This window comes from Zalophus californianus, chromosome 3, assembly GCF_009762305.2.
Source record: "Zalophus californianus isolate mZalCal1 chromosome 3, mZalCal1.pri.v2, whole genome shotgun sequence".
NCBI classification, from domain to species: Eukaryota; Metazoa; Chordata; class Mammalia; order Carnivora; family Otariidae; genus Zalophus; species Zalophus californianus.
Window position 1 is genome coordinate 94,810,442 of NC_045597.1, and position 21,319 is coordinate 94,831,760.

At 56.0% G+C, this 21,319-nt stretch overlaps 1 protein-coding gene and 1 long non-coding RNA gene across 2 annotated transcripts; one reads left to right on the forward strand and one right to left on the reverse strand.

Annotated features, from left to right (window-relative positions):
- Nucleotides 1-5,935: 5,935 nt before the first annotated feature.
- On the reverse strand, nt 5,936-16,174 carry LOC113920098. Its single transcript, XR_003519230.2, has 3 exons — nt 16,048-16,174; nt 6,370-6,417; nt 5,936-6,296 (listed from the first exon to the last, which is right to left on the reverse strand). It is a non-coding gene; the product is annotated as an uncharacterized LOC113920098 (long non-coding RNA).
- Nucleotides 15,328-20,851, forward strand: EN1 (engrailed homeobox 1). The gene is made up of 2 exons (XM_027590289.2): nt 15,328-16,630; nt 19,746-20,851. Exons 1-2 carry the CDS (start codon nt 15,769-15,771, stop codon nt 20,060-20,062), a joined length of 1,179 nt encoding a protein of 392 aa, XP_027446090.1. The 5' UTR covers nt 15,328-15,768; the 3' UTR covers nt 20,063-20,851.
- Nucleotides 20,852-21,319: the final 468 nt, after the last annotated feature.

A 21,319-nucleotide genomic window follows, 5' to 3' on the forward strand; every position in this document is an offset into this window, starting at 1 on the left:
AACACATAGGCTGACTCTACAGCTGTTGTAAAAACTTATCTGCAACATCGAGTGTGTCTCCCAGGGTGACTTATCTGATTTGGAAACAGATTCTTCATGAGGCAGCAGGAGTCTTGGGCGGGGCTGAGCATACCAACAAACAAACTTGTTAAAAAGTTACAAAAGTGATGGTATGCCTCTTAACTCTGCCCTTCTCCCCAAAGGTTCTCAGACCACACAGCTCCCACTCCTGTGCAGGGATTACTGGGGGTGCCACCTTAACCCACAAAATTAGCCAGGGGCTAGGGAAGGGACACAGCTGTTCACTTCCCACTGTCTTGGACAGTAACTGTACCATCTCACCTAGAAAGTGCCCAAATGCCTTGGAGGTTGCCTGAGAAGCTGGGGGTGTCAGTGGGAGAATCCTATTTTTGAATTGCAGGAACTGTCCATTCCTAAGGTCACATTTGGAACCGAGAGGAATTTTGCATGCAGAGTTTCCTCCTTATCCAAAGAAGCGGCCAGCAGTCTGCCTGGCAGATGGAGCAATTGGCTTGAGGTCAGTCGGCCTGCCCTGAACTGCGTGTCCCGCACCTCACCATTTCTCAGGTAGAACATGTGTGAGGAGGCTGGGCCCAGGGCCACTAGGCTTCTCATTACAAAGAAGAAATAAAAAAGCAAAGTCTGGATTTGGACAGGAAAGAGCGAAATGCAAACTACAAAATTTCTTTCGACTGTGCATGTGTGTGTGTGTGTGTGTGTGTGTGTGTGTGTGTGTGTGTGTGGTCAGTGTCTGACCTCACAAACCTCCTCAAAGTTTGACTGCCTCTCACGTGGCCTCAACCCCAAAGCCTAATACTGCCAGGGTTGATAACCATTCTTATTTGAGCGCCTTTTTAAAAAGGAATTAGCTGGGAAACCACCTGTTTCTGTAGGATACTACAAAGGGTTACTTTTATTTTTTTTTTAAGATTTTATTTATTTATTCATGAGAGACAGAGGGAGAGAGAGAGAGAGAAGCAGAGGGAGAAGCAGGCTCCCAAGGAGCAGGGAGCCCGATGCGCGACTCGATCCCAGGACCCCGGGATCATGACCTGAGCCGAAGGCAGATGCTTAACCATCTGAGCCACCCAGGCGCCCTACAAAGGGTTACTTTTAAAGGTAAGGTGTTTTTGAGTTACTGAAGCCTAACTTAAAACAAAGCGTTTTGTTTTTTAAATGTAGACAAGATGGGCCGCCTAGATGGCTCAGTCAGTTAAGCGTCTGACTCGATTTCTACTCAGGTCCTGGTATCGGGCATAAGATCGAGCCCCGTGTTAGGCGCACATGCTGGGCGTGGAGCCTGCTTAAGATTCTCTCTCTCCCACTCTCTCTGCCCTTGCGCCCCTCTCTAAAAAAAATGTAGACAAGAATTTGCTTCTTTTGAATAATAAATTTAAAAAGTCAGCCATACACTTCCCAAATGGGCAGGGGTATGTTGTCACATAGCAGTAAAAGCTGAACCTCACACCAAATTGAGGAAGACCAAAAAAAGGCTAGTGGAACCCAAATTTGTAACTACTCTCCCAGTCACGAAGAAATGAAATTAGGGCAAGTTCAAGGGTGAAGAGTGTAATTAAAGTATCTAGGTGATTGTACAAAACCCCTAAAAGACCCAATGATTTCTGGGGTGGAAATTCCCAAAAGCCTCCATCGTGACTCACTATAATTTGCTGCCCTCAAAGCCCACACTGGTTTTGGCAGACATCAGGGCCCTAGAGCTCCAGGCCAGTGGTAGTGGTATCTGGAAACTTCCATTGGGAGAAAATGGGGGTGAGGGATGGGTGGTGGCAAAATTGCCTTATAAGGAAACTGTAAATCCTGGGAAGGCCTGGTGTTTCAACAAACTAGAAAAATGTTGAAGGGAACATTCAAGAGCTCCATGCCCCTCCCACCCAGAGTTCAGGGAAAGAGGAGAGTGAGAGATGCGTGTCCCTAAGAGAACATTCTTCTCTTTCCATCTACCTAAAGGCTCCGCAGCGATGTCTTCACCAAGCTCTGGAAAACAGAAGGCGCCCAGCTCACAAAGGTCAGACCTTGACATGAGTGCACGGTGGAGCCTGTCAGAGCCTCCTGGGGGTGGCCACTCCCCGGGAATCTCAAATTCCCCACTTTACAGGCAATGATGGGGGCTCCCCTGAGAGATCACAATAACTTAAGGACTCCCCGCCGCCAGGTTAACTCTGGTTTGCCTCCTAGGTGATGGGGGCGAGACCTGGAGCTCCCATCTTCCACCTGGCCATTCTGAGCTGGGGCTCCACCACAGAAAGAATGGGCGTTCCCTGGGATTCTCCTAGACATGCACATTTGGGCTCAGAGCTGGGCTGTCTGGGATGTGCTTCCTGGCACATAATTACCACCATCAAGATTATTATTAGCATTAGGCATTTACATGACACTTAATATTTTCAAAGCATTGTACTGCAGTTTAATTAGTTTTTCCTTGCAACATTCCTGTCGAGTCCACACTTGATAGCTGGGAGACTGACAGGGGGAAGAGAGAAATGCTAAAGGTTGATGAAGAATAGGGGGTGCTGCATAGTCGCTTGGCTTTTATTCTCTCTGGTGACCCAGCCAAGATCACCACCCCCTGCTCCCTGCAAATTCTGCACCCCCACTCCCCAGGGCCCCACTAACAAGGTACCTGGAGCCTCCAGGAGTGTGGTGGGGATGGAATCTCTTATATTTCGACTCAAGGTCCGGACACCTTTCAAAAAAAAGCCTGTGTCAAGTCCAAGTTCACTCTTATTCAAAACTGCCGACACCCTTAGTCTCATTCCAAACCTCTCCATTAAAGTAACTATAAAATCCCAAGGTGGTGAGTCCCAAACCTAAGGCAGCTCTGATAGGAAACCTTTTAGTATTTGACAAATCCTAATTCTAATTCGGTCTGTGAAAACGGAGGAGTGGTGCAAGCTAGCAAAGTCTGCGTCTTGTCCGCGTGGAGGCTTCTTTCCTGGCCCTGAGAGCCCCAGGGCTTATTGTCTACTTCCGAGAAAATAAGACCTTTTTTTGGTCCAAGGCCTCTGGTTCTGCTCCCTTGGTTAAAGGTGAAAGCTCAGGGGAGGTGAAAGCCGGGGGGGGGGGGGGGTGGGTGGGTGGTGCAGCCAAGGCCAAGTGAGGAGGGAGGACTGAAATCTCTGGCGGTTAGCTGTGGTTCCCACCACCCTGGGGATAACGCTAGCGCCTCTCCGCACACCTGTGCTTTCGTAAACCAAGCCAGGCACCTCCATTCTCTAGCCCGGAAAGTCCTTCCGCCAGGCTGGGGGTGGGGGTGCCGCTGCTGGCTTCTGGGGGGCCAGTGATGTTTCCAGAAGTTGGCCAGCCGGTGACCTGGGGTGAAGATTGGGATGGAGAGATTTACGTCTCCTGGCAGTGCTGCTCCTAGGTCCCCTCCTTCCCTCCGTATCCCCACTCCCATCCTGGTCAAAGGTGCCCCGCACGACTTAGCGTTGACCCAACGGACGGACTGTCAGGACCTGGGAGTGAAGCAGTCTGGAGGGGTGACCGCCCCAGCATGGTTGGGAAGCCCTGGGTCCTCGAGGTTTTGCCACGGGCCTCAACTGTCCCTGGGGTCCCTCTCTTATCCTTGCCAAGACAGTGAAAGCGCGAGTCTGGAGAAGCTCAGAGACTTGTCATCTTTGTGGGACCAGAGTTCCATGCACATCCCAATCAGGTCCTCGCTGGCTGCCCAGGAGCAAGTCTGAAAACGTCTGGGCTTTGGCGACCCCCTAGTAGACACCTAGACCAGCCACTGAGCCTGGAAGCCGGCTCCTGGTGGCAGGAGCTGGGGCCTGAGGGCCTGCCCAGACCAGCATTTCTGTCCCTGTCGCCCGGTGCAGACAACCAAGGCCAAGTCAATGCTCCGCGCTTTCTGCGCTCCCTGCGCTTGGGAGCCCGTAGAAGAACACGGACAATACCGGCCAGGAGAGGCTGAGGCCTCCGCACTGCTCTTGGGCGGGGCCCTTCAGTGCGATGGAAGCCGAGGTCGTCTCCCCGCAGCGGGCCGAGGCTTTGGGATTCCAGTTCTCGGTCCAGGACTGGGGCCGGCGTGCAAGGCATGGGCTGGGGACTCACCGGACGGACCCCGCAGCCAAACCCGCGGGGCTGGCGAGAACGCGGCTGACTTCAGGGCTTGGGATCCCTGAGGCCTTGCGTTCTGTGCGAGGGACATTAGAATCCCCGTCCTCCTTGGGGCCTGGGGAGCAACTTCGAGAAGCCCCTGAGCCAACTGGCCCCCACCTCTCCTCTAGAGCTGGGGACAGATTAGGTTCTCCATTTCCGGCTTGCTAGGGACATGCCCTTGGGGGATTCCGGGAAGGGATCTTTCTTGGGATAGTCGTAAAGTATCTGTGCCTCAGTTTCCTCCTTTGTAAGCTGGAGACGGTGATATTACATACCCCAATAGATTACAGTAAAGATTGAATGAGCTAACCCAGATGGAGAGCTGAGAGCCATGCCCAGAGCAAGCACCCAATAAATACTGGTTATCTACTCTATCTTCTTTCCCTTGCCTTTTGGAGGAAGGGCTCCCTTGCTCTCTCCCTCCCTCTTCCCTCTCTCTATCCCTAAGTTTTCCCCTCTCCCTCCCTTTCCCCATCTCTCTCCCCTAGTCTCTTTCTCTCTTCCCTACCACTCTCCCCTATGTAGACCGGCAAGGTCTGAGTGAAACGTGAGAAATGTTTAAAATAAATCCGATCGTTTTCCTATGTGAGTCCCCCCACTGGAGTTGGTCAGAGCAGTGCAAATTGTAGCTGGCATTAGTGGGCTCCAGCCCCGGCCACTTTGCAGTTGGCTCTGGAAGGTTCCCACCTCTTGGTCAGCTCCTGGGAACGCATTCGCTTCCGGGGCGGGGGGGGGGGGGTCCTTGATCTTGATTCCTGAAGTCAGGGTTCCAGTGGCCGGCCCGGGAGAGTCCAGAGGAGCGTTAGGATAGATACAGAGTCCCTGCTGTTTCCCTGTCCGGGCCCACGACTGTCCACGCACCCACCCCGCTCAGCCCACAGCTTCGACGCCCGGCTCGCCACAGGCCCCAGTGTGCCGTCTGTGCTAGGCCCAGGCCTGCAGCTCCCGATTTCCCAGGCTGACCTGGTTTCGTGGGGGAGGCGGTTGATGGCAGGACCTCTACACGGACGCCAGAAGGCATGAAGTTCGGAATTCCAGGAGTCAAGGCTGAGGCGCTGGGAAAGCGCCATCACAAGCTGTGTGAGTCCTGCGGCGCCAGGAACCAGAATCGCCAAACCCCTAGCCACCGGTGGGGCTGGAACTCCGGAGAGCCACTGAAAAATCCTGAGCCACACAGACTATCGGGACGTCAGGGCCAGGCCACCAACTAAGCCTTCAGGCCTCGGTTTGCATTCAGACTGCCGGTCACAGGACAAATGATCAGACCTCCCGACCTCGATTTTTCCATCTCTAAATAGGAACACTAACCCCAAGCCTGAATTCCACTTGTGCGCGGGTTGTCAAGACGCTGAAATTCACCACCTCCGAGGAGGAGCAGGCGCTCCCAGAACGATTCCTGGACTCACAGACGGAAAGACCAGAAATGTCCTCTCCATTCGGAAAGCAAAGGGTCCAGGGTTCAAAGTGGCAGCTCCTCTGATTGTCGCCAGGGGAGTTTCTTATTCCCAGGGGAAGGGATGCGGGGCCTCCGCCCAGCTGCGGAGCTGCTTCGGGAGCCGAAGACAAGGTTAGCCGGCCCGTCTCCTGCTCCGACAGCCGCGGATCGGTTGGGGCTGCCCAACGCACCTAACTTGGCCCGGCTGCCCCACGCTTGGGGGCCAGGCCTTGCGGAAAGGACCGAGCGCACGGAACCCGCGCTTTCCTCCAGCTGCGCAAACATGAACTCCAAGCGGAAGTTATGCGCGATCTCCCGGTAACTCGAGCCAAAGATTGCCACCTGCCCCCCTCCGGTTTCCGCGCTTTATTAATTTCATGGAGAGTTCAAGGGGAAGTGGTTTGAGGTTTGAGCTATCCGACATTGGTCTTAATGCTTCCCTTTTCGGCTCTCGGGACACTGTCCGTGAGGGAGCCTCTGATTAGGGGCCAGTCCACTCCCGGGGGGGGGGGTGGAGGTGGACTCAGGGTGTGCGTGGCCTCAGCTTTGTTTCTGGCCTCGGTTCTTCTTTGGTCCTCTCTTTAACACTGACCCAAATCTGGGGCCTTGGTCTTCTCGTCTAAGCCTTCCACATTAGCATCCATTATGTTCTCACTGGCCCCATGACACCGGTCCTCCTCACGGATCCTCCTCATGGGTCCTCCCCAGCGTGTTCACACTGCAAAGTGAACAAAGTTTTCTTGTTTTGTTGATTCTTTTTTTTAAAAAGATTTTAATAAATGGGCACTTACCAAGATAATTCCAGCCGAGAAACATCCTCACCCCCATCCAATGAAATCCTTGGACAACGGAGAAAACAGTGATATAATCAAAGCAGCTATACATTAAATACGTATACGAGATTAGGCTATAAATTGCATATAAAGGTCCAGGATCTATTTAAAGCTAGAAATAGAAAGAAGATAAGGCACAGGTTCTACATTTAGGGCTGAGATTCAATGCTAGATTCAAGGTCAGAGTAGAGAGGGGATCAATCTAATCTAATTCCCTCAGATTAGAAGAAAAAAACAGGCTCAGAGAGAACCAGGGGCCTGCTCAAGGTCACATGGCAGACAGAGGGGGCGAAGGAACCCAGTCCCTGAGTCTCAAAGCAGCACCCATTCCACTGTGTCTCAGGCATTTTCTGCTTTCCGAATCACAGAGCAAAGAGCCCCTCGTGGGGTTTTTTCTCTCTAGCTTTGACTCTTATGAGGCGAGGAGATCCCAAGAAAGATCCCTTCCCGGAATCCCGTTGTCTTTCCTCGGTCTGGCGTTGGCTGACAGGAAAGAGGCTAAATTTCTCCCCGTCCGACCCAGGGACTTCAATCACAAACCTCTCCCTTGAGCACCGTACAAGTGCAGTTCTCCAAAATCACCGACAGGTGGCGCGTTCCTCACAGGAAAACCGGCCGGGAATTCGCCAGCGCCTCTTCGACCCTGCTCCTAGCCCTAACCGCTGGCCTAGGGTCCCTCCCCCGAGAAAGGGGACAGCAAGGAGTGTAGCGAGGGGAACTCAGGCTGGGTGCTGAGTGGTTTGAAAAGAAAATCCCTAGAAACCCTATTCTAGCCTTGCGGCTCAGAGAGGCCTCACGTCTTAAGGAGTGAATGAGCATTGGGTGCGGAGGGCAGGGCTCTGCCCGCTTGGCCAGAGAAAACACGGGGACCCACTAGGGTCACCCCTAGGGGGCGTTATCTTCCCTAAACAAACTCGTGCATGCACCCGCTCATTCATGCACACTCAGCTGCCGCCTTTCTCAGCCACCATCCCCAACTCGTATCCTTCACCTAATTTTTTCTTTTATATTTGGAGGGTGGGGGGAGAATAAAGGGGAAGAGGGCGCTTTTTCAATTGCGACGATAATTGTCTGCGAGATGGGTTTCTTAATCTGCTCGTCCATTCTTCTCCTCTAATATTTGGCTTTGCCGCTTTGATCACCAGAAGATCACATACTTGACTTCTTTGCATAACAATTTTGGGGACGGGCATCCTAGGCGCGGGAGGGGAAGGACGTGCACGGAATGGCTTTGGGATCGGTTTTCTACCGCCACGCCCCATTCCCCCCCTCCCCCGCAGGAAGTGAGGCCAGCCGACCCCCCCATCCCTAACAGTACCATTCAAGCCTGGAAAGTTCTGAAGGTAAGTGGGGGCGAAGAGGAAGCTGCTAAACCCTTGGCGGGGAGACCCTAAGGGCCTGGAGTGAGATCCTACCAAAGGAGGGACTGTGTCTTCCCCTTGCGTCCCACTGCATTCCCAACCCCAAGAGATCCCGCCTTGGGTCCCCATCACCCCCCCACCACCACCACCACATACACATATTGGGGAGAGAGTGAACCCAGAGGTGAATGGAACAGGTTGGCAGCCAGGGAAAGGAAACCACTATCCCTCATCTCATCGCTGTGCTCTCATCTGGGATTTAGACCACGGGACAAAACTCAAACTCCCATGGCTTGGAATTGGGATTGGCGAGCTCTGGGACAAGTGGTGGCCTCTGGGGGACTCTGACCTAGTCTGTTCCCTTCTCTGGGTTCACTTGCAGCATCTGTGGAGTGGGTTTTGGGTCTAGGCGCTCCCTGAGGTCCCTTTGATCTTGACTTTGCCACGTGGTGCCCACCTCTCCCCAGTCAGGGTTTAGGGCTTCCAAGCTGCAGAGGTGGGTCTTGGAGGGGAAGAGAAAACCAGTAGCTGTTTTAATCTACGTTTAAACAACGTATGCCTCCTCTGCCTTTGCATAGTTCCAATACAGGGGAGCTGCGGGGGAAGGGGGGGAGGGTTTAGGGTGGGGAGGAAGGGTGTAGGGTGGGGATGGGAGGCGAGCAGTTGGTTGGGGGTCAGACCCCTCAGGTCCTTGCGACTTAACACGTGGCACTTCCAAACCTTCTGTAAAGGGAGTTGCTCTCTCATTCCCAGCTCGCACAAAAACGCACACACGGAGACTCTATACGCATGGACACCCACAGGCACGTACACCGGTGCAGAGCCCTTGCACACACAACACTTGCACACACGAACATAGCGCAAGCACATGAGGATTAATGGGACACAGAAAATGCACACAATCCTTCCATGCACACCCGGACACACAGGCACACGCACTCACCTGGAGCCTCGCACACACATAGAGTCACGTACAAACACGCACGCGCGCGGCGCACACTCGTCCCTCTCCCATGTTTCTGCAGGAGCAAGCAGACAGGGAAGGTGGCCCTGGAAGGCCTCGGCATTGCAGTGACTCCTCCCCTCCCACCTCACCCGCACGCGATCCAGTCTAGGAAAGAAGGAGGTGCGGGGGGGGGGGCACAAGGTCTTGCCCCTTTCCCTCTCCACTCGGGTCTCTTGAGACTTCCCTTCCCCACCCACTCCCTTTCCGGACTAAACTTTTCCCCTCCCTCACCTCCCCGCCAGCCTCCCGCTGCGCCGACCTCGGCTGGAGCCCGGAGCACATCCTGCATCCTCTCCGGGATGAGGGTCCGGAGGCTGCGTCCCCAAGGACGAAAGGGGGGCGCGGCCTGGCTCGCGCTCCGGGGTCCGCGGGGAGGGAGACGGGAAGGCGCGGGCCAGAAGCCAGAGCCGCGAGAGCTGGGTGCGCAGACTTCTGCTTCCTTTTCCCGGGTCAGTGGGAGAAGATCCCAGGGACACCTCTCACCCCTATGGGAGTCAAGGGAAGGAGAAGGAGAACAGTTTACTCTGGGGCAAGCAGAAAGAACGCGGTTTTCCGAGCTGCAGGGGTATTCCTATGCAAAGGACTTGGATGCTGTGGGTTTTCTTCTTTTCTCGAGTTTTTGTTGTTGTTGTTTTTTGTCCCCAACTTTGAAGTTGGGTCCGGACCTCCCGGAGAGCATGGACTGAGCCGAGGGGGCAGCAGAACCCAGAAACCGCACTGGCCCCTCCTCACTCGCTCCCACACTGGTACCCACTGGCGGGCACAGGGCCAGTCGGTGTGGACTCCAACCCGCGCCGAGCAGGATCGAGGTGGGAGCCGCCACTTGGACAGGTGGGGACTGGGGTGGGCCAGGGGCCCCCTCGGCCTGAGGGTGCCTGGGCTTAAGGGAACCTCCTAGGGAGGGGGAGGGGTGAGAGGATGAAAAGCAAAGTAAAGGAGAGAAGAAAATTCTAGCGTAGACGCTGAATTTACTCTGGGTTTTATTATTTTTGTGGGGGAAGAAAAACCATTAGCGTTTCAGTTTTGGCATTTGGGTGGAATTGGGTGTAAGGAGAAAAGCAGGATGTCTGATTAAAGTGAAGAAAAAAATATGGTGAGAGTGTGTGTGGTTGCCTTGCTTTTGGGAGCCGTGAGCTCTAAAATCTTCGGCTCTAGGGGCCTGGCTAGCTGTGTGGTACAGCTCCAGAGTGGTTTGGGGATACAGAGGAGAAGGGGAAGTCTCTCCCCCGTAGTCGGAGCCTAGGGGCCCTGCATCTCTCTCTCCAACACCCCTGCGCAGCCCTAACCTGGCTCATCAACCCGCCAGCCGCAACCAGTCGGGTGTTTGCGAGTTGGCGTCCAGGACGCCCGGCGCTGGCCCCGCAGGCAGTCCGCAGGGCTCAATAAGGAAACCAGGGCCCGGGGAGCCCTTTCCGAATCCTGACTACCAGGTACAGTTTACGAAATCACTGAGATGTTTCCCCCATTTCCCACGGTCATGTGAAGAAAGGGCTCAATTTTCTCAGCTTGAGAGGGGGGAAAAAAATCCCCAAACAAAAAATCAAACCGTTTCTAGAACAAAAAATGTCCGTGCTGTGAACTGCTCCCTCGGATAAAAGGGAGAAAACCCTGTGGGAAGGCAGAATGGTGGGGACATAAATCCAAATATTGAAATTCCCAAAGGGGACAACCTCCAACAGCACGTACCTTTCTTTCTTTCCTTCCTCCCTTCTTTCTTTTTCTCTTTCTTTTTCTTTCTTTCAAATTTCTAGGAACCTGGACATTTACTGGTGTATTTCATGCACACCGGAAAAAAAAAAGAAATTCCCCCTGATCCAACCCCCCCCCAGTCTTCTGGGTCATCTACAAAGCTGCCGCCCCAATTTCGAGAGTCAACGGAGCATTTTATTTTCCATGGTTTGCGTCCCACGCACCCCCCCAACCCATCTCAGCTTTTGCCCTTCCCCCGCCTCCCCTAGTCCCACTCCAAGCTTCGGGCAGAATTGCTCAGGATCCCTAACCAATACCCAAGGAATCCCCCTTGCACCCACCCACCCCCCACATTATTATCGCCTCCAAATGAAGACCAAAACCAAGAGCGCTAATTGAATTAGTCTATTGAAAGGACTGTCAGGTACAATGACGTGGCTCGAGGCCCCACATTTCCCAAGGTCTATAGGCTTTGGGGACCTGCAATGTATAGTCTGACCTTCTGGCTCATAATAATACCGCGGCACTTGTAGCAGAAATCTCCTCGCATTCACTCCCAACAAAACCGCTGGTCACCCAGTCCCCGTAGGAAGGCTGCACGCTATTGTGTTGCGACAACTCATTCATGTCCCGCGCCACGAGGCCCCACCGCCATCTGATCTACACTCGAAATGCGATTACCACTGTGTGCATGCAACACGCTCGCACTCTCGGCCCATCGTGCACATGCCTGGCCAGGCTGCAAGGGTTTCCTTCACAATTCTCCTCACACCCATCCTCAAAAGAGAGGGGGAAAGAGGCAGGACCATGACATTTGTCTCTGCCTAAACGAGATCCAAAATTCTGCAGAGATGCAGGCTGGCGGGAGATCTCTTTTTTTTGGAACAGCATGCACACAAGCCCACACAAACACACTTCTCCAGGCCCAACTGGCTGGTAGGGCAGAATTGGGTGTATACTCTAAAGTGTACATACACGAGCCTCCTGCCATGCACACAAATACACAGACACACAATCAGGGTTTTTATAGACTCTCTTTGTGGTTCTCACATTCACAAGCAAATAGACAAAAACACAGGGTTTGGCCCCTACAGCCATGGGCCACTCTGCAAATTGATAAGTGGTTTTTGCAAGAATGGGAAGAGGAGAAACAAAGGTATAATTTCTCAGCCTTCACCTTGAAAAGCACTCATCAGTCTTCCTGCTATATGACCCTCGGACTTCTCTAGCACCCCCCAAACACACAAACATACTTCCTGTCTGTTTGGCCAGGTGCTTTTTGCTCCGTAGAAGTTCCTGTTAGCCACAGAGAATGCAGAAAATGGAGGAAGTAGTCCGGGACTGGGAGAGAGGCAGTAGGGTTAGGGTCTCTCCATCCTGCTTCCCCCACCCCCCAAACCAGCACCAGTGAAAGCCTCTTTGGGTCCCCTCCTTCCCTGGAGTGGGGAAATAAACCATAGGGGCTCCCCCCTTCGGCATTTAAAACAAAACATCTTTTTCCTTATTCTCCACTTGCATGTGGGCTGGATATGGAAACGGAGCTTGGGGCCGATCTATTACACAGATGTGGCTAGGTCAGTGGCCTTCTGTGGAGCCTCTTGCCCTGGGGAAACTGCACAACTCAGAACTTCAAGGCAATGGAAAGGGGCACTGGGTGCCTCCAAACTTCCATACCCTCAGCCCAGAAGCAGAGGGCGTTTGCAGACAGGGACTCCATTCTCTTCCTTGTAGATTTCCCCACCTGCTTCCTATCAGTCTACCTCCTGGCCATCCCCACCTGGATAGCTATCAAGTTGGAAGAAATTCCTTAATTCTCAAAGGCAGAAAAGAGTACCCCAAACGCACAGCCACACAAATGTATTCAGACGTGCACACCCATGGCTCCATCCACACGCAACCCCTTTACCCACATACTCACAACTCACCCTGCTGGTACTTTCTCACCCACACGCCCAGTCCTGAGCCCACTCCGAGTCCTCTGCAACCCCTCACACACCCATCTCGTTCACATTTGCTCACTCTCAGCACACACACACCTCACTGCCAGGCTTGCTAGGACACCAACCCGCTAGCATAGTATGTTCATTTTCAGGACGGTGAAGAGGGCGTGGGCCTGGGTGGGGGTCGTGGAGAGCTGACGGTGCTGGGTGCAGAGCATCCGGGGCGCAGGCCTGGCCTGGCGGAGGTGGGGGGGACCAGGCAGCGCGCCGGAGCGCCGCCTAATCCAGCCGGAGCTCGTGGGCCGCGGGTGCATTTATCATCCCATTACTGTAACAAATCCGGGCTCCACTACATGAAAGGTAAAATGAATTACCGACGTTAAGCCGTCAATAAAGTCATTTCTGTAAATGGTGTCTCCAAAGGGCCGCCGCATTATTCAGCTGGCTTTATCAGCTGGCTGGAAATTACGTGGAAGAGCCGGGCCGCGCGGCGCGCGGGGCCGCTCACTTTGATTAAGCGTCTTGCCAGCGCGATGTGACAGAGCTTTTGACCAGGGTTTTATTCACAGGCCTGTGATGAACGCCAAGCTGATCAGGCGGAATGAAGAGTAATTAAAACCTATAAATTATCTTCCGCAGCCCTTCTCGAGGCGTCTCCTGCAGGCGAGATAAGGCGTCGAGACCCTATTTACGGCGCTGAAAGGGACGGCGGCGCACAAAAGCTACGCGGCTAAATAGGATATTGATAGTGTCCTAATTAGAATTTAATTAAGTACCCACGCTCGCTTGCGGGATAAAGATTTCAATTTTGCGAACTTAAATATAAATAAAATCCCACCCCCATTTCGGGGAGAAAAGGTGGGGCCACCGGGAGATTTCGGGGAGCCCTTGGGTGTAGAACTGAAGAGGACCCGGTAGACTCCAAGGTGGGGTTAGAGGGGCAGCTTGGGAGGGTTGAGGAGATCACGGCGGGCCTGCTTAGCGCAGCGCTCCCGAAAATGGTTCGGGCAGCCCCCAGGCCGCCGGGCAGGTCTAACCGGGATCTGTGAGAGCCCCAGGTATAGGAAGACCCTCGGCTGACCCAAAGATGCAGCCGGCAATCCGAACTCTCGCTCTCCACCAGCCCCTCGGAGAAACTTCGGCTCCTGCGCTGGTTCGGCCTTTTGCGGTTTTCGTTTTATTTTCCTCCTAACCCTCTGTGACTTTTCGGGGCACGGGGGATTATTCTGTATTGTCCTATAAGACAATATCCCCAGAGACCCTTTCTCCACTGTCCCAGTTGAGGATGGCGGTCAGGGAGAACAGGTTCTCTGGAGCTCCAAGCTATTAACATCCCTAAGAAGGCCTAAGCTGCCCAAGCCTTCCTAGCCACTCTCCCGCACCGCAGGCTTCAAGCCAGTCTGAGCCTGGCCCTCCAAAACAGCCAGGCAGACAAACCCTGCTGGTGTCCAGCGCCTCCCCTCCCCCTCACCCCATCCTTGGCGACGGGAAAACTTTTAGGGTGCCTCGACCAGGAAACAGCGAAAAAGAGCCCTGCGGAATGGAGACGGGTCTCCGCGAGCGTGGAATTGGCATGAGCCTCCGCGCTCCCCCAAAGCTTGGGAAGAAAATGCGAGGGTAGAGCCAGAGGCCTCCAGGGAGTCGGGAGCAATTCCAGAGAGATCTGGGCAACCGGGGTAAACTCGTCCACATCGTCAGCTGGCTAGGACTAACCCTTAGGGTGCAGTACTTTCATTTGTTTGATTTCACTTTGCAGGAAAATCTAACCGGAGGTTGCCCTGAACCCAAAAGCCGTGCCTCACGCACATCGGCACTCAGACTTGCTTAGGCCGGGGGCCCGCCCAAGACAACTCCACGATGCCGGGATGGCTTCGACTCCAGCGGCCAGGGAAAGAACAGGCGCGCCTGGCGCGACCCGCGCTCGGGCTCTCTCGCGCCCTCTGGGCTTGGCTTCATGGCGCCAGGACAGCTCCCGGGGGTTGTCGAAGGTCCGGACAGGGTAGAGGACAGGAGTACGGATACTCTGGAAAGGACACGCAATGCAGCTGGCCTGCATGCACTGCAAAACCTACAGACAGACGCTAGCTAGGCGCAGCTGGCTTCCGGAGTTTGCTATTTATGAAAAAATAAACTGCTTCTCTGAAAGTAACCAACGCTTGGTCTTTTTCACATCTCTGACCCTCTTCGTCTCACCCCCTCCCTACACACACACACACACACACACACACACATACACACACACACACTGACAACATTTCACCCTTCATAGCAAGAAGAAGAGAGAAAATAAAAGCCTGAGTTTCTTAGGCATAGGGATGTAAAAGAGCCGAGGCCCCCTGCTTCCTGACCCTGTGCCCGGCGCGCACGCACCTATAATCCTGCATTTCTCCAACAAGTTGTTTATGGAGTTGCTTCTCTATTTGCCTACACCCCGAAATCCACCCCTCCCTGGTCTCCTTTGCCCCTTTCTCGGTCCGGCTTGAAAGAGGGGGAGGGGCTCGGCGCGGGTGGGGGAGGGCGGGCCGGACGCGCGGGGCCCTAGCCGCGGCGCCCCCTCTCCGCCAGCGGCCGCCACCCCCGGATTATTTATCCGCAAAGTCCCGCGCGCGCCCATTGGGCCGAGGCCCGGGTGTCAGCGCGAGTCCTGGCTCGCCATTGGCCCCGCACACGTGCGGCCTGACTCACGTGCTTCCGGTTTGAAGGCAAAAAGTGTGCCTGGGTGATTTTTTTTTAAGCGAGAGAGTTTGTGCAAAGATCCGAGCTGTCAGAGATTTGAAAAAAAAAAAAAAAAAAAAAAAAAAGGCAGCCCCGGCGCTGGCGGAGACGCGCTCTCCCTGCAAAAAAAGCAAAGGCGATTAAAGGCGCTGCCAGCCTCGCGCTCTGGGCACAGCTGAGCGTGACACTCGGGGAAGTCAAACCCCTCACTACTGCCTAGGAAGATGGCTAGACTTTAAAGACTATTTTTTTCCCTTTAAGAAAAAAAATTTCTTGGAGCTTTTTTCTTTTTTCTTTTCTTTTTCTTTTTGTTTTCTTTCTTTTTGGCCGTGGCTTACTCCCCATTTAAAACAAATCATTGAATCTGGTTGCAGAAAGAAAAAAAAGAAATAGCCAAGTGTCTCCATATCTGGATGTCTACAAATTAGAGAGAGAGAGAGACAGCGAGATCTATCTGCTCGATAAGAGCGAGCGATCCAGGCCAGACGCCTGGGCTTTTTTTCCTGCACCCGCCCCGTGCCTTCGCTGGGGCTTCGCCGGCCTCCTTCCTCCGCGCACCCCCACGGGCCGCTGGCAAAGTGGGGTGGGGAGCGAGGCGGGGGGGGCGGGGGCCGGCGCGGCGGCCGGGGCGGCGGGGCGGCCGAGCATGGAAGAACAGCAGCCGGAACCTAAAAGTCAGCGCGACTCGGGCCTCGGCGCGGCGGCGGTGGCGGCGGCCCCGGGCAGCCTGAGCCTGAGCCTGAGCCCCGGCGCCAGCGGCAGCAGCGGCAGCGATGGAGACAGCGTGCCCGTGTCCCCGCAGCCCGCGCCCCCCTCGCCGCCCGCGGCGCCCTGCCTGCCGCCCCTGGCCCACCACCCTCACCTCCCCCCGCACCCCCCGCCCCCGCCGCCGCCGCCGCCGCAGCATCTCGCGGCGCCTGCTCACCAGCCGCAGCCCGCGGCCCAGCTGCACCGCACCACCAACTTTTTCATCGACAACATCCTGAGGCCGGACTTCGGCTGCAAAAAGGAGCAGCCGCCGCCGCAGCTCCTGGTGGCGGCGGCGGCCGGAGGAGGCGCAGGAGGAGGCCGGGTCGAGCGTGACAGAGGCCAGACCGGCACAGGTAGAGACCCTGTCCACCCGCTGGGCACGCGGGCGCCGGGCGCCGCCTCGCTCCTATGCGCCCCGGACGTGAACTGTGGCCCACCCGACGGCTCTCCGCCAGCCGCCGGCGGCGGTGCGGGTGCGTCTAAAGCCGGGAACCCGGCGGCGGCGGCGGCCGCGGCGGCCGTGGCGGCGGCGGCCGCGGCGGCCGCGGCGGCCAAGCCTTCGGACAGCGGCGGCGGCAGTGGAGGCGGCGTGGGGAGCCCTAGTGCGCAGGGTGCCAAGTACCCGGAGCATGGCAACCCCGCCATCCTGCTTATGGGCTCAGCCAACGGCGGGCCCGTGGTCAAAACTGACTCGCAGCAGCCCCTCGTATGGCCCGCCTGGGTGTACTGCACGCGCTACTCGGATCGCCCGTCCTCTGGTGAGTACCCTTCCCCGGGCTGCGCCATGTCTTTCGGGCCCGCGGACGCCCCCAGAACTCTCAGCCGCCTCTGTGCTGGGGAGAGCAGACCCGGCCTTGGGTGCTCTCTTCTCTCACGCCTGCTTCCTCCTCACCCCCGTCCCAGTCACAGCCGGGTGTGCCCCCCGTTCTGCGCTCCTGGCCTCTGTGGCCACCACTGGAGAGGCTACAGCTCCTGGCTCGGGAAGCTCAAGTCTTGATCCTTCCTTCCTTCGGTGTTGAACTCCGAGCCCCTCGGGCCTTCTTTGTATTTTACCTTTATTATTCCTGGAAAAAACACAATCAGCCATTGATTTTTCTTCCAGGGAGAGGGGTGTTTAGAGCGGGCAGGGAGGTGGGCCTAGTGGTCTGGGTCTGAAATCCCTCCAGCCAGGTCCTACGGAGGCCGAAATGGAGCCAGGCTCTGATCAGAGAAATAATCGTCACCTTGTGTTCTTACAAACACAAACACCATCTCGACATTTTCTGAGGCGAGTTCATTTACAGAGAGAGAGATTGGAGGACACACAGAAAGAGGGAAAAGCCTTTGATAGCTGTGCCTCTTCCCCAGGCCGGGTAAGCTAGGCAGTCTGACCCGGGTGGGTAGAATCCAGGGAAAGATGGTTGCCAAAACGGTCGGTGCCGATAGAGCCCTGGCTCCTGGTTCTCTAGAGCTCACAGACAGTGGGAGTGGAGAGGAGACCGGTCAGGCACGGGCCAGATCGCGGGGGCACGGGGCATTGGCAGCCGCCTCCGCAGCTTCTCCGTGGCGTGGCGCTCACATCCTCCGGCCCTGCCCCTTCCTTCTTTCACTCCTTTCTTCCCTGTATCTGCCAGTTAGCAGATTTCTGCCAGCTGTAGGTTGTTTTTCTCGACTTCCTTCGGCCCTTTTCTCGCGTGTTCCTCGCGCTTGGAAACCCCGAGGCCGAGAGACCTGCGCTGGGACAGTCCTAGGCCCCAGGAGAGGAGGCTGGGGCCTGCCCGCCTCCCCGGGCGGCAGCGCCAGAGAGGCCCGTGGGCGCGGCGAGGAGGACGGCAGGGGTTCTGGCCTACAATTGGTGTTCCGGGCACCCGAGTCCGGTAGGAGGCCGGACACAGCGTAGCCATGCGCCGCTCTACTCCGGCTGGTGTCTAGCCTCCCCACGGTTGCCGGCCGGGCGCGGATCGATGCGCGTTATCAGCCCCCGCCATCTCGAGCCCCGTTATTGACACGTCGGGCTCCCTGAACCTCCGAAAAGCTGCTTTGATTGACTCGCCTGATGGATAGAGTGATTGAGCTGTCAGGTTGGGCGGCTCAGGCTGGCCAGGAGGCTACGATTTTATTACAAGTGTCCGTGCCTCTGCACACACATACACAACAACACTCTCACAACATCCCGGACGCACAACGCACAGCGGGGCCTTTCCGGAGATGTGCACATTTCCTGGTCCATCTCTTCCCGCTCTGATAATTACTAATCTAAACCAAGGCCGTCCTTCCTCCCCACCCCACCTCTCAGTCCTCTCCGCACGGCGCTTAGGAGTGGGCCTTGCCTTTGTTCTTGGCCGCTTTCCCTCTTCCGTGCCTGGGGAGGCAGGGGACGGGCTCCTCCTGCATGGGCAGTTCAGGGAGACGAACCTCAGCCCAGACCTGAGTCGCTGCAGCCAGCCAGGCCTGGAGTCTTTGGTCATAGGACAGCTGGTGACCCCAGGCGCTGGCCTGCCCGCGGAGCCAAGCAGCCCAGCTTGCCCCTCTGTTGCTAGGTTTGGAGATGCTGGTGAAGACCCTTCTTTCCGACAGTTTCTGATATTAAAAGGCCGGACAGGGACTTAACTTGGCTCAGGAAGCTCCTATAACCACGACAGGGCCCACCAAGTAAATGCCGGAAGACTTGGGTCTGAGGCTGAGGAACAGAGGGGCAGGCTTTAAAGGCTGCCTCTTCTTTCCCCCTCCTCTCTCCAGGGCTGGGCTCCACAGCAGCTCTCTTCCCACACTAGGTTTTGGGAGAATCTTCACCTTCTTGGAGAGGTTTGCTGGGACGTCTTCCCATATCTGTCTTAGGGGCAAAGCACAGATTTCTGTCCGCATTGTCCCTCTGTCTCTTTCCCTGTGCCCGTATTTTGCTCATGAATGGGGGGAGAACCGATGGAGTCTCCTTGCAAATGTCATCGATGGGCAGGGGAAGCAGATCTGGCCTATTTTTGTTATACAGGACTTTTCAATCCTGAAACTGCAGCGTATGTGTTCGAAAGAGAGAGAAGGGAGACCTTGCCTGTACAGCTAGGTGGAGAAATGGGGAGGGTCCTCTCTTTCTTACTGGCACCATCCAAGGGGCAAAGCAGAGAACCCTGGGGGCCAGGGTCATGTGGGTAAGGTGTGCAACTGGGTGAAAGCCTTGTTCCGCCTTCAGAGAAGGGGGTGGTCAGTGTCTCCCTGGGACCCTAAAAAGGGCTTCCTTTAGGGCCAGAGAGAAAGGAAGAGCCCAGAGAACATACACCAAAGACTTTGGATCTAGGCAAGCCCCTCACAGTCCCCTCCCTATCCCCCTGTTTTCTGGGGTCAATAGCTACAAGCAGACCCGGTCTTATCATCTTAAGTGCTGGGCGTAGGTGCGCTTCTTGAGGAGGAAGGGAGGATTAGTTTGCAGGCTGGCCATTTCCTCAGGGCAGTCCTGCCCGGTGTCTTCACTGGCCCAGGCTTGAGCCTCTTTTTATTCCAGGGTTGTGAAGACAGCAGGCCCCTGACCTCCAACTCTGGGATCCACCGGATGGGGCTTCCAAATGTCTCTCCATCTTGGATTATGGGATTTAAGCGTGGCACGCTGCTCTCTGGTTCCGCGAATTGGGGTGTGGGATGCACGGACAAGCTCGGCCGGTTTTCCTCCGCGGCCCTTCTGGCCCCCCAGAAGGGAAGTTGGCGACCCCAGCAGCCAGGCGATTGATCTCGGGGCTAGCCGGCGGGAGGGAGCCAGGGGCGCAGCAGGGCCTCGGCTATCGCCCCGGAAGCGCGGGGCGCGATCCCCGCTTGGCTCTGCAATTCTCACGGCTTCCTCTGCCCTCTCCCCCCTCCCCTCTGCCCTCCGTCCCCACCCCCACCCGGCCCTCTCCGCCGCTGCAGGTCCGCGCACCAGGAAGCTGAAGAAGAAGAAGAACGAGAAGGAGGACAAGCGGCCGCGGACGGCGTTCACCGCCGAGCAGCTGCAGAGACTCAAGGCGGAGTTCCAGGCGAACCGCTACATCACGGAGCAGCGGCGGCAGACCCTGGCCCAGGAGCTCAGCCTCAACGAGTCCCAGATCAAGATCTGGTTCCAGAACAAGCGCGCCAAGATCAAGAAAGCCACGGGCATCAAGAACGGCCTGGCGCTGCACCTCATGGCGCAGGGACTGTACAACCACTCCACCACCACGGTCCAGGACAAAGACGAGAGCGAGTAGCCGCCCGCCGGCTGGGGCCGCGCGGTCCGGCCGCCGCGCCCGCGCCCCCTCCTGGCATCGCCGCTGCCGCCGCCGCCGCCGCCGCCGCCCGGCCGGCCCCACGCCGGGGGAGAAAGAATCCGCGCACAGGAGGGAGGGAGCAACAGGGAAGAGAGAGAGAGAGAGAGATTCTCGGAATGGAGAGTCACGTTTGAACGAAACATTTTTTAAAAAGGGAGAAAGACTCGGACAGGTGCTATCGAAAAATAAGATCTGTTCTCTATTCACAGTATAAGGGGCGAAACTGCGAACTCCTTAAAGCTCTATCTAGCCAAACCGCTTACGACCTTGTATATATTTAATTTCAGGTAAGGAAAAGAAATATGTGTAGCGATCTCTATTTGCTGGACTTTTTATTAATCTCCTTTATTATTATTGTTATAATTATTATAATTATTATAATTATTTTATCCCCCACCTCCGCCTCGCTGCCCCCGGCCCAGTTTCGTTTTCGTTGCCTTTTTTCTTTTGAATGTTGTTGCTTCTCCGGTGCCTCCCGCCCCGCATCGCTGGCCCTCGTTTCTCTGGGACTTTTCTTTGTGTGCGTGAGAGTGTGTTTCCTCGCGTGTCTGCCCTTCGCCTCTTCCCCGCCTCCCCAGCCCCTTCTGTCGGTCTGTCTGTCCTGCTCCCCTTTCGTTTTCCGGAGACTTGTTGAGAAATACGACCCCACAGACTGCGAGACTGAACCGCCGCTACAAGCCAAAGATTTTATTATGTTCAGAAACCTGTAGTCTGAAATAAAGTGTACACTGTGCTCACGAGCCGTTGGCGGCCTTCCTCCTTGCGGGCTCGGGAAGGGCGTGGGCGCAGGGCACGCGAGGGCCCCGCGCGCATCGCGCACACACCGGGCGGCGAGCCCCGGGCGGCCCGGCCTGGCCTTGCGATCACCGCACAACGAATCCCGGGGGCAAGACGAGCGCGCGGCGGTAGAGGCGGCCCAGAGCCGGGTAGGTCCCGGTCTGGAGGGTCCGGAGGCCCACTCCTGCTCTCTGATGGCGTCCAAAGGAGCCCAAAGACAAAACAAAACAAAGCAAAACAAAAAACAACAAACCCCAGTCCTGACTTCGGAAACACTGCCGGGACGTCCGGCTGCTCCCTGTGCCGGCCCAGGCCCAGCTTGGCTTTGCCCTCCTCCTGTTCACCCTGCCCCGCTCTTTGCTTCGGCCTGCACCTTTCTCTTTTCTGTCCTTCTTCCCCTCACAACCCCGTGTGGGTTTC